This window comes from Lycium ferocissimum, chromosome 6 (assembly GCF_029784015.1).
Source record: "Lycium ferocissimum isolate CSIRO_LF1 chromosome 6, AGI_CSIRO_Lferr_CH_V1, whole genome shotgun sequence".
Classification (NCBI taxonomy): domain Eukaryota; kingdom Viridiplantae; phylum Streptophyta; class Magnoliopsida; order Solanales; family Solanaceae; genus Lycium; species Lycium ferocissimum.
Genome location: NC_081347.1, coordinates 61,592,572 through 61,604,648, shown reverse-complemented (window position 1 = coordinate 61,604,648; position 12,077 = coordinate 61,592,572). Strand labels below are relative to the sequence as shown.

The 12,077-nt window shown below is 34.4% G+C and overlaps 1 protein-coding gene and 1 long non-coding RNA gene across 2 annotated transcripts; one reads left to right on the top strand and one right to left on the bottom strand.

Annotated features, from left to right (window-relative positions):
• Positions 1-1,085: 1,085 nt before the first annotated feature.
• LOC132060875 (uncharacterized) lies at positions 1,086-1,854 on the bottom strand. Its single transcript, XR_009416049.1, has 3 exons — positions 1,566-1,854; positions 1,301-1,464; positions 1,086-1,220 (listed from the first exon to the last, which is right to left on the bottom strand). It is a non-coding gene; the product is annotated as an uncharacterized LOC132060875 (long non-coding RNA).
• A 6,325-nt stretch (positions 1,855-8,179) lies between these two features.
• LOC132061490 (WAT1-related protein At3g30340-like) lies at positions 8,180-10,454 on the top strand. The gene is made up of 5 exons (XM_059454295.1): positions 8,180-8,373; positions 8,465-8,527; positions 8,875-9,283; positions 9,425-9,576; positions 10,260-10,454. The coding sequence occupies exons 1-5, from the start codon at positions 8,192-8,194 to the stop codon at positions 10,438-10,440; spliced, it is 987 nt and encodes a 328-aa protein (XP_059310278.1). The 5' UTR covers positions 8,180-8,191; the 3' UTR covers positions 10,441-10,454.
• The last annotated feature ends 1,623 nt before the right edge of the window (positions 10,455-12,077 follow it).

Genomic DNA, 12,077 nt, shown 5'->3' with positions numbered 1-12,077 from the left:
GCTTAAATTTTAGTTATGTTTAACTAAAGTCTTCCTTGGGCGTACTTTTGCCTTATATATATATATATATTATTATTTTTTTTACTTTTCAAGGTAAACTTTTAGTTATGCTTTAATTAAAAAGTATGCCCCACAGACATAACTAAAAGTATACCCATAAGGCGGAACTTTTCCTTAAGGCATAACTTAAACTTTGCCTTATAAGGCAAAAATCTATGCCTTAAGAAAGTTTTTTTATTATGGGGCATAATTTTGTTATGCCTTAACTAAAATTCTGCCCCATAAGGCATAACTAAACTATGTCTTAGGAAAAATTAAAGCACTTTGTAAGGCAAACTTTTAGTTATGCCGGATCCGGCATAACTTTAGCTTTTCCTTAAAGATTGTATGCCGGATCCGGCATACACTCCCCCAGTCCTCAACATTTTGAAACAAAATCTGTTGCTATATGTGATCTTATTCTGCCATAATTGACTCAATCAATAACAAAAGAAAATTGCCAAAATTGAAAATTGCCAAAATTTACTCAAATAATACCAACAAGAAAAGTAGGATAAACCAAACAAGTCATGCTTCATTATAATACCAAAATGTACTTTACAACAAAACAAATCTAACTTTAGCCTATCCGAGATCATTAAAGTTCCATTACGACAACCAAAATGAGGTTCTATTAGTACTATGGCAACTTCATTTGATTTTTCTTCAAGTTGCCCATTTGGATTAAACCACTAAGATACACAACAAATACACAAACCATCAAACACCAAAGGACTGTTCTATTAAACCTACACGAGTTGCTATTCTTTTTTTCATTCATATCATTCTCTTTCAAATTACTCTTCTCTTTTGAATCTCCAAGCTCATCCAAATCATTCGTCTCCTCTTTTGAAACTTCAACCTCATTCAAATCACCTATCTCTTTTGAATCTTCAAGCTCAACCAAATTGATGTTGAGATTATCATATTGAAGGGTAAGACTTTCAAGCTCATCCAACTGAATTTCATCCTCTTTTGAATCTTCAAGTTCAAGTGAATTCATGTTGAGATTATCAAAAAGCTCGCATCTTAAAACTTTCAAGTTCAGCCAAATGCAACCTAACACGCTCGTAATTTTCTTCTAACTCTTTGATTTTGTTCACCAATCTTGGAATAATAAACTTTGATCTTTCATCAACACTTTGCTTATCTCTCCATTTGAAAAACTTGCAATTGGTGGCCTGAAATTTAAAGAATACAATCACTTCAAATTAACACTAACACTAAAATTAATCAACCAAATTAGAACATGAACACAAACCCCATAGTGAGGACAAGACCAAAATCTCCTTCCGGGATTGCGGTCGGACAAGAAGTCTCGCATTTTCAGCAAAATGCCATGTTTGCATCGCACTTCGACATTGAGCATCGCATCTTCTTCATCCATACACAACTTATTCAACAAGCTATTCGCCATTCCTAACCCTAACATTTCATACACGAAATTGGGAAGAAATTTCAAACCCTAAACTTGAAATTCGACATGAGAGGAGAAAGATTAAGAATTTACACGATAATTAACTTACACGATCGAAAATGGAAAAATTTGCCACCAAAATTAGCTCTTGCAAATGGGTGAAAATTTGTAATGGAGTTGATGAAATTAAGTGTGTTTTGGACGAAGTAGTCTTCAAATGGACTTTGGGAGTGACATGTGGTCAGTTCCCATTCGTTATAACCTCTCTTTTTTACTCCTTACGCGCTTAACATATGTGTTCGCACGCACTGGTCCACGTCAGCGTTAAAGGTGCAAAGAATTAAGGAAAAAAATAGTTTAGGGGGGTAATAGGACCCAGGGAAAGGAAAGGTGTGTCGTAGGAACTTAGGGTATAGTTTGGGGGGGTAATAGTGCCTTATCCCTAAATAGTGCACTACTAATACTAGAAAAGATTTACTTACATTAGAGATTTTTGGGAGTTTGTCTGATGTTTTATCTTTTTTCATGTGTAAAATAGATGTTCTTTCTTATTTTCTATTTCGAAGGGGCAATTCTGCTTCTTTTGGGGTGGTCTTTAAATTTTGCCCCTCATATTTGTGGTCTTTAAGTTTTGCCTTTCGCTTAGATATCTGAGGTTCTGGGTTCGAACTCCTGCTCAGGCATAAAATAAAAAAATAATTTCGCAAGGCGTAAATGGAGGGAGTGTATCTTGGATCCGGCATACAGTCCTTAAGGAAAAATTAAAATTACACCGGAGGAGCATAACTTTTCCTCAAGGCATAGTTTAGTTATGCCTTATGGGGCAAAACTTTTCCTTAAGGAACTATGCCTTATGGGGCAGACTTTTAATTGAGGCATAACCAAAAGTATGCCCCATGAGGTAGAACTTTTCCTTCAGGCATAAACTTTGCCTTATAAGGCAAACATTTAGTTATGCATTAAAGAAAAGTTCCACCTTATGGGGCATATTTTTAGTTATGTCTTATGGGGCACACTTTTAGTTAAGGCATAACTAAAAGTATGCCCATAAGGCGGAACTTTTCCTTAAAGCATAACTAAAAGTTTACCTTGAAAAATAAAAAAAGAGAAAAGACATCATTTAACCCTTGAACTTGGCATCAAAACTCGCTTAGCAACTAAACTTAACTTGTATTTATTTACCCCCCTTAACAACTTTCATCCCAATTATTTACCACCCTGAGAGCTGACGTGGCAAAAAAAAAGTAAAAAAAAAAAATTAAGAGAGTGAAAAGGTGGGCCCGCTGATATATATAGATATATATTATTATATAATTAAAAATAAAATAAAAATAATATATAATTAAAAAATAATTAATTATTTTTTCTCTCCACCCCACCCCCCCCCCCCCCCTCTTCTTCACCCCACAACCCCGCCCCCACCACCATCTTCTTCACCCTTCATTTTTTATTTTTCTCTTTCTTCTTCTTTCTCCTCATCCTACCATAACCACCCATAACAACAATTCATTGTGAAGCTGAAAAAAGGAGAAGAAACGATTGGGTTCTTTGCTTACACGTGGTTTGCAATCCTTGGTAAATCACAAATAGCTTGATCTTCTTGTCTTTTTCATCTTTTTCATTGGCTCGTATTTGAAAGCTGACAACATTAAACATCATTTTCACGACCACAATTGCTGACCTCCCGTTCCAATTTAAGATTCTTACCCTTTGTTTTCATTGGCCAACAATAACAACCAAAATAATCAATTTGGACGAATTTGAAAAAAAATGGGGTGAAATTTGGTGGGGTGATGGTGGGTGTTGTTCTTGTGGGTGTTATTCTTATGGGTGTTTATGGTAGGATGAGAGAAAGAAGAAGGAAGAGAAAAATAAAAAATGAAGGGTTGGTAATTTTTTAGTATTGATTATTTTGTTTGGCGGCGGTGCGGCGGCGGTGCGCGGCGGAAGGGCGCGGTGGCGGAGGTGTGGCGGCCGGGGCGGGGGTGGTGTTGAGGAGAAAGAAGAAGAAAGAGAGAGAAGGAAGAAGAAGAAAGAGAAAAAATAATAAAAGAAAAACAAAAAAATGAAGGGTTAGTCATTTTTGACATGACAACGACGTGGCAACGACGTGACAATGATGTGCAAATGACGTGGCGCGAGTGTAATGCACCTCCCATTGTGAGAGTGGTATTATTTTCTTAGGGTGGTAAATAATTTGGATGAAAGTTGTTAAGGGGGGTAAATAAATACAAGTTAAGTTTAGTTGCTAAACTGAGTTTTCGTGCCAAGTTCAAGGGTTAAATGATGTCTTTTCTCATAAAAAAAATAAGATATATGCCTCAAGACAAAGTCTGCCCCCTCCGGCATAACTTTAGTTTTTCCTTAAGGATTGTATGCCGGATGCGCATACACTCCCCCGCCTAGGGGTGTACATGGACCGGGTTGGTTCGGATTTTTTAAACACCAAACCAAACCAATTGCGTCGGGTTTTTAAATTTATACATCAAACCAAACCAATGAAATTCGGGTTTTTCAACCTCGGATTTTTTCGGGTTATTCGGTTTTCTCGGGTTATTCGGGTTTTTTTTTTCGGAATAGTCTTGATACAAAACATATAACTTTTACTTCAAATATTTCTTTAGTCCTAGTAAGATACAATTATGTAATTAAGGTGTTTCAAAAGAAAATAACACAAAATGTGAGAAGAGTGATGACATTGTATTAAAATATTCAACAAAAGATAATAAAATCGGTTAAAATAAATATTGCTAATTAATAAGCCATAAAGAAAATGACCATAATCTAAAAATACTAAGTCATGCTAAAATAAGTACGGCTAATAAGTATTAATTACATGACAAGAAAAAAACTTAAGTTATGTATTTTCACTCTTTAAACCAATTATGCAAAACTAAAGAATAGATATCCAACATTATTGTCATTTCTATGGGTAAATTGAAATTCTTTTGTTAGTATTAGTGTTGAGTTGGTTTTGGTTTGGACTTTATATGAGTTACTAACATCAATCTAAAACTTATTCACATTCAAAATCCTAAGTTCAAGCTTGAATAATATGATAATAGATGAAAAACTACTTAAAAAATTAAGAAATATTTATAAATTACATTACAAATAAATATTTTTATGTATAAAATATTTTTAAAAATTGAATACATGTAATGTCGGGTTGGTTTGGTTCTTTTGACTTTTTTAGCTAAAACCAAACCAAACCAATTATGGTCGGTTTTTTTTTTTCAACACCAAACCAAGTCAAACCAAACCACTAGTCGGGTTTTTTTTGCGGTTTGACTCGGTTTATCGGTTTGGTGCGGTTTATCGGTTTACTTTGTACACCCCTACCCCCAGCCCTGCCTTGCGAATTTTTTTATTTTATGCCTGAGCGGGGGTTCGAACCCAGAACCTCAGGTATCCAAGCGAAGGGCAAAACTTAAAGACCACAAATATGAGGGGTAAAATTTAAAGACCACCCCAAAAGAAGGGCAATCCGTGCAAAAAAAAAAATACTTTTATACTCTTTTTCGTTTCACCAAGATAAATATATGAAACAAGAATTCCTTTACAATGCAAGATTGGATATTTTAAACTTAAACTTAAGCATTCTTTTAACAAGCATGACACTGCAAACACAAAAGTAAAATCTACAAATGATGTCATGTTTCTATTAACTATTATTTCTTGGATTTGACTTTTTAATTATCTCCTTCAAATTTGTCATTACACATCATCATATATTATAATACTTATTATTTATTCTCGTGATATTTGTTTTTCAAGTTAATTATTTTATGTTTATTGAAAATTAAATCTGAAAACTAAAATATTGTTTTCCTCTGATTTGATAGTCTAACGTTTTTCATGAAGTACACATCCAACTACCAACATTTAACATGTGGTTATCGTGTTATATTTCTTAATATGATTATATTTGAACTAATATTATTTTGTCAAATTCACAGAAAAAGAGTTCAGAATTTTGAATTAGACAAAAGGTACATGTACGTGCAATTATAATTGTATGTATCAATTAAAATTTTGATCTGATCGCACGTGTTCACAAACTAGTGTATAAATATGATGGAAATGGTTCATAATGTATCCCAAAGTGACCAATTAGATACCAAGCCATATAAGTAAAGATAATAGTTATTTTGTTGCTAAAATAAACAACATATAGATCCGTAAATAGATTTGTATGTATAGCCACTTCAATCGTGCTCGTCCTTTCTCGAAAGTATCTTTTTTCTAGGAACATGGTCAACCAAAAATTATTATGTTCGCGATTCTTCATCCACCAATGGATAAAATGCTCCAGGTTTCCATTAATGAGGCCGGAAAGTGGATTGGCAATAGGTCGGCACGAAGTGATTGATCATGCAAAGGCCTACAAGGGTTATAAAATAGATTTGCCTGCCTTTCTCGACTTCAGGGGGAGAATCTACCGCTGCGGGCTCCTGCATTTCCACGAGCGTGATCTCTCATACATCTTCCTCTATACACAACCTCTTTAGCCTAATCAAAGACATTCCAGGCTTCCTTCTATATCCCATTGAATATATTCACCATAAAATTGCAATTGTCTTCAAGCTTACCCTAGATGGAGAGTTTTCCCACAACTCTATCAAGTTAGGGCTAGGGATTTCGATGTGGTTTCTGAAATTGGATTAAACGATACTCCATCTGTCTCAATTTATGTGATACACTTTCCTTTTTGGTCTGTCAAAAAAAGAATGATGCATTTCTATATTTAAAAATAATTTAACTTGAAACTTCCTCTTTTAACCTTAATAAAATGATTTACAGTCACACAAATATCTATGGCTTATTTTAGACCACAAGTTTCAAAAATCTTCCTTTCTTTCTTAAACTCCGTGCTAAGTCAAACTATATCACATAAATTGGGACGGAGGGAGTACAAGAAGATACCTTTATTTTGTAGTTTAGTAGCTCACCTGCAGTGTACATGCCGAGGGCCTTCTGTTTATGTTGACAGCAAAAATAGCTATTGTCTTTATTTATATGTCTTAGGACCAAACTAATATTAATTACTTATTGGAATAAATGAAGGACCATTAATTCCAATCAAGTTTACACATTCGGACCATTTTGATCATTTTGTCAGAAATTTTAAAACAAGAAAGAAAAAGAACATCTAGAGATTTAAGGTGTGTTTTGTAAGAAGATAAATATTTTCCATAGAAAATCTTTTCTTGGAAAATAAGAGATTTTTCTGCTTATTTTTTGGTAATTAGTAAGTCAGCAAAAAGCATTATTCAAGACCATTAACATAAAATTTAGGATATACTATGGGGTGGGAGTGGGAGGTCGGGGTGGCAAGGGATGGGCTGAGGAATGGGAGGTGGGGGGTGGCAGGGGGCAGGGTGGTCAAGGTATGAGAGTTGGGGAGGAAACAATGAGCTTGAAATGCTATTTATAAAACATTCAATTAAGCATTCAAGAATTTAATTTCTTACAAAAAAACATTCAATCAAACATGAAAAAATCATATTTTTCTTCCATACCAAATATACCCTTAAAAGGTGTCGTACAACTTGTTCAAAGCAATCTAAATAAAGTGTCGATGTGTCGCAATGTTTGTGTGTGGGATATTGGCGGGTGATAATTTGTTCTATGTACAAGTATATTAAAGGTTCACAAGTTATTCGTCAAATTTGTCGTGACCTAAAACTGGAGGGTCGTGATCAGAGGTGGAATTATAGAATTTGCACTTGTTTAGTTCTAAGTTGTGTGACTCTTCACTTTGGATGTCACACCCGTGTCGGATTCTTCAAAAATACACTATTTTTGGAGAATTTGACATGCATCGGCTAAAATTTTTGAAGAGAGTCTGAGCAACATAGATTTAGTTAACTTTTTAACACATATACAAATACACGGTTTGAATCAAAGTTGCTTATTTCGAATGAACCCGTAACTAAAGCACTGCGTCCGCCCCCACGTGACTGAAACTTAGCCAGCATTCTACCGCCAAGCGAACCCTGAACGTCCATACATATTCTGTTCTATAAATGATGGGACTCCAAGTTGTCCAAAATGGAACATGTACTATGCCAAATCTTGATCTTGCATAGCTTTATGTTCGTAGTTGTGGCCTTTAAAGAAGGAAAAAACACACTTGTGCACTGTCCATTACTCAGAGGTTAAGAGCACATAGCAAGTCTAGCAGCTTCAGACCAATAGAATCGGCTTTAAATCAAGATTAGACATATTGTTCTTCTCCCACTTTCCAAATATATTAATACATTAAGGCAGAGAAACTGGTGTTTCTTTCCAAAAATAGAAGGATAAGATGCCTAAAGTGATGCTTAATATTGTATCTGCATCCACTTTCTGATATGCTCATAATTCTCATTAGTAAATTGTAATGCCTTCCTGTGGCAAAACCATAGTGGTTGTGGATTCAAACTCAATACTCATTGGGAGAAAATTAAAGCATGAGAAACTTGCATATAATTTCTGAGGTCATAAGCTGATGTTTCATATAATATTAACAAAGAAACTGATTCGACCAATCGCCAACACGAATGATTCAAGAACATTATAAACATGGAGATATTTCACAAAAAACCAATGATGTGATGTAAGAGAATCAATCTCATATTCACTGTGCTTCCTGATGCTTACTATATATACTGGATTTTATGTGTCTATGCACCAGATGTGGCTTACCAAGTAAGGACAACTCGAATTAGAAAGGACAGTGAGTTGCTAGTAATGAGTTTCTTTGAGAAATGGAAGGCAGTAGCTGCAATGATTTTTGTTGAATTTGCTCTGGTTGTTGTAAACGCGCTCTTCAAAAAGGTACTCAGTAAAGGAATGAATCAATTGGTGATAACTACATACAGGTTTTCAATCGCTGCGATTATCTTAACTTCTCTCGCTTGTTTCCTAGAAAGGTACGGCCTTTTACACATTATGCACTGATTAGAGGAGTTTAATATCGAAAGTCAGCTATAACAATAAATCTTAATTCACCTTGCCTTGCAGGAATTTTATATCGAATTTGTCAGATCGCGTTGTCTGTTCTCTATTTTTCAGTGCTCCTTTGGGGTGAGTTTTCTCGTCATTCTATTGCTGAAGTATCTTCATCACATGTGTTTCAGTAAAAGATTATGGTATGCTTTAGCCAATGACGAAAAACTCCGAGAAACATCGCTCTTTTCAGGGGTACGCTCACTCAACATTATGGTATGCGCGTTCATCAACATGGTGCCCATTAACACATTCATTATGGCATTGCTACTTGGGTAAGCAGGCTCAACTACTTCTTCGAGTCATGTTATTCAACAGTATAACATGACTTATATACTCGTGTCAACCAAGGTGTATTTTTTGTTTTCATAATGAAAAAGTAAGAAGAAAGAGGTGTTAAGCTTTTTAGCACAAATTTTTTGCAGGCAAGAGAACATAAACATGAAATGCAAAAGTGGGAGAGCTAACGCATTAGGAACCTTATGTTGTCTTGGTGGAGCCTTAATACTTACTCTATACAAAGGAATGCCATCGATAAACCAATCAGCACCAGAAGTTGAAGTGAACCACAACACAAAGAGTTGGATTGTTGGTTCATTGTTTCTATTCGCGGGGAGCCTCTGGGCTTCGTGGTTCCTCATACAAGCTAGGATTGGGAAGGACTATCCTTATCAGTATTCCAGGACAGCAATAATGTCATTCCTTGGAGCCATTCAATCTGCAATATTGAGCTCGGTTATTGACAGAAACACATCCACATGGTTTATGAAAGGAACTTTAGAGATCTCAACTGTCATTTACGCTGTGAGTAATCTCCTTTTTGCCATGTTTATTGTTTCACAGAAAACATGGTTGTTATAGTGAAATGTTGTTATAAAGAATGACAGTTATAGAAAGGTCTGACTGTAGTTGATTATAACCATAGTTTCATTCAAGAATGTGAAAAGTTGAATAAAGTAGTTTGTGTATGTACAGGGAGTGGTGGGATCAGGTTTATGCTATGTGGTCATGTCATGGTGTGTGAAGCAAAAGGGTGCAGTCTTCACCTCTGCATTTAGTCCCTTCATTCAAATTTTTGCTGCTGTGATTGACATCTCCATACTTCATGAACAAATTCACCTTGGGAGGTTTGAACTTCTTTTCTTTAACATTTTTTTTTACCAGAAAATGTAATAAAGAATCAAAAAAAAGGAAAAATAAAATAAAATGAAACAGCAGGGTCAGTGGTCACCAAATGCAGATAGTCCCTCCGTTTTAGTTTAAGTGACACTATTTTTTATTAGTCCATTCTGAAAAGTAAGACACATTTCTATATTTGAGTATAATCTTAACTTTAACTTCTCATTTTACTCTCAACCCGACGCGCCGGGCTATAACATAAGATACGATTCTTGTACAACTTGATTAACTGGTAGTAAGAGCTTCTGTAAGAACCAGAGAACTCTTTTGATGAGAAGCATTTGTAGCCCCACAAATGATATTGAAGGTTAGGACTACAAGTTTTAAAAGTATTTTAACCACATAACTATTATGACATTTAAAACCACAAGTTTTAAAAGCAAACCTTTCTTTATAAAGTCTATAGCGAATCAAACTATGTCATATAGATTGAAACGGAGGAAATAGATGCTAAACCCTACTTTAAAAGTTTTTATCTTCTAGACAAACAAAAGATTTCTCCTGTCTATCAAATGATGGCCCAAATATTCAAAGAAAAAGAAATCAACTTGCATGAGTTTACCAACTTGCAAATTACAATTGGAGATTACTATTTACTAAAACATCTTTTTTTTTTTCTTCTCTTTAACAGCATTTTGGGGTCCATTTTGGTTATTATTGGCTTGTATATTCTTCTATGGGGTAAAAGCAAAGAAGCAGAGAATTTGAAGAATTCTCCAACAACAGAAAGAATGGGCAGGCTACACTACCAGTTACTTCCAATCCATCTCACACATAAGAAAATTACATGCAACAAAACAAAATTCCTCTGACGTACTAAATATTGCAATTTTCAGTATCTAAACAACAACAAATCAATGTCATAATGCCAAAAATGTAAATTCAATTTTGATGTTGAAATCTCTGGTACACAATGTGTTATCTTAACGTCGATAATATATACTCATCCTTTTACTGTAGGATTTTTTTTTCTCCAAATATACTACACTTTATGCGAACATTTTACACTAGTAACTCAAATTTTGCTTGAAGATTGCAGCTAGTAGCTTTTTTGAACACGATTCAAGGTAATGTATTACTAACATATGGATAACATCTTATTAACGTGAATTAACCTTTAATAATACTATCAGATGTTGTTGTGAACGTAAAGGTTTTTTTATCTTGTCAAAATGCTATACTGTAAAAATACTATACTATTGAGTGTGTATATATTCATAAAAACGTTTAATTTTTAATTAAAATTTGATTTTAGGTGTTCAATTTTATTGAGCCACCCTTGCGTTTCAATAACCTGAGATCTTTTTGTTCAAACTTTTAAGCTTAACCGTAGCTAGCTTGAATCAAATTTGGATGATTTTCCATCAGATTAAAGCATGTGTCTTGTGAAAACCATTACATATAGTAACATGAATTGACTAAAAGATGTGAAATGTTAGATCTTTGCCTCTAACTCTTGTATGATAATAATCAATAAGGAATATCTTTGTCTTGGACTTGTCGATCTGTTTGTACTTTTAGACCATAATTTTTCTAGTTGTGCTTCTTATTTGTAATTCTCAAGCCTAAATTACTGCTAAGAATGTATCTGTTTATAACACAGCATCTTTCCACATCCACAATAATTTCTAATTAAAGCTCAATCATATGTAACTTCTAATCTTTTCTATTAAAGGATCAGTTAGCATCTTTATCATGGAAGTTGTAACTATCCTGAGGTTGGCTCTTCGGTTATTCAAGGCGTACGTCTAAAGCTGTTAGTATTCCGTGTTCAAACCAGTAAACCAAAAAATCGATAAAATTGGGAAATAGAAAAGCAGAAACTTTAATTAAAAGATTCGAGCTCACAGAATTTACTGTGTGTCCTTAAAAAATTTAATTCTCTCATTTTACCCGAGGTTTTAGATTACTTCCTCCCAGGGTAGAATGGATATATCTGTCGCAGGAGTAGCGGTACCTCAAACGCCTACGACTTCGATGAACTCAACGAACAATAATGAATCACACAAAGACTATTTTATTTGAAAGAAAATATGTAGAAGAAGTGCTGAATTTTTTTATCCTGAAAGGTAAGGCTAGTCCTCTGAATTTATAAACAACAAAGGGTAGTGCGAAGGGGTGCTTTGTGCCTTATCGGAAAAGTCACAACCCAGTCAATATGAAAAAGAGGCTATTCAAATTATATCCTTTCTCTTGGTGTCTTTTTGAAAAAACACCTCTTCATTTCCCATTCACACACACAGAACCCAACAAAAGCCTCATTTGTTTACACTTAATGGAGGTCTGAATTTGAATGGTTCGGACCTTTAGGTCATTAAGTGCATTTATTTATATTAAGATTTAAGTATTTATTTAGTCTGAATATGTCTTAATTATTAAAATCTTGAACAAAGTACTCTTAATATCATTAACATGTACATTTATGTGGATAATTTCACCACCCCTCTAT

What these genes read in the sequence shown, in the direction of transcription:
- LOC132061490 (XM_059454295.1), top strand. Translation starts at nt 8,192, where the DNA reads ATGAGTTTCTTTGAGAAATGGAAGGCAGTAGCTGCAATGATTTTTGTT. An exon ending in CTCGCTTGTTTCCTAGAAAG is followed by an intron (nt 8,374 to 8,464) that starts GTACGGCCTTTT and finishes CTTGCCTTGCAG; the next exon opens with GAATTTTATATCGAATTTGT. An exon ending in GAACAAATTCACCTTGGGAG is followed by an intron (nt 9,577 to 10,259) that starts GTTTGAACTTCT and finishes TCTCTTTAACAG; the next exon opens with CATTTTGGGGTCCATTTTGG.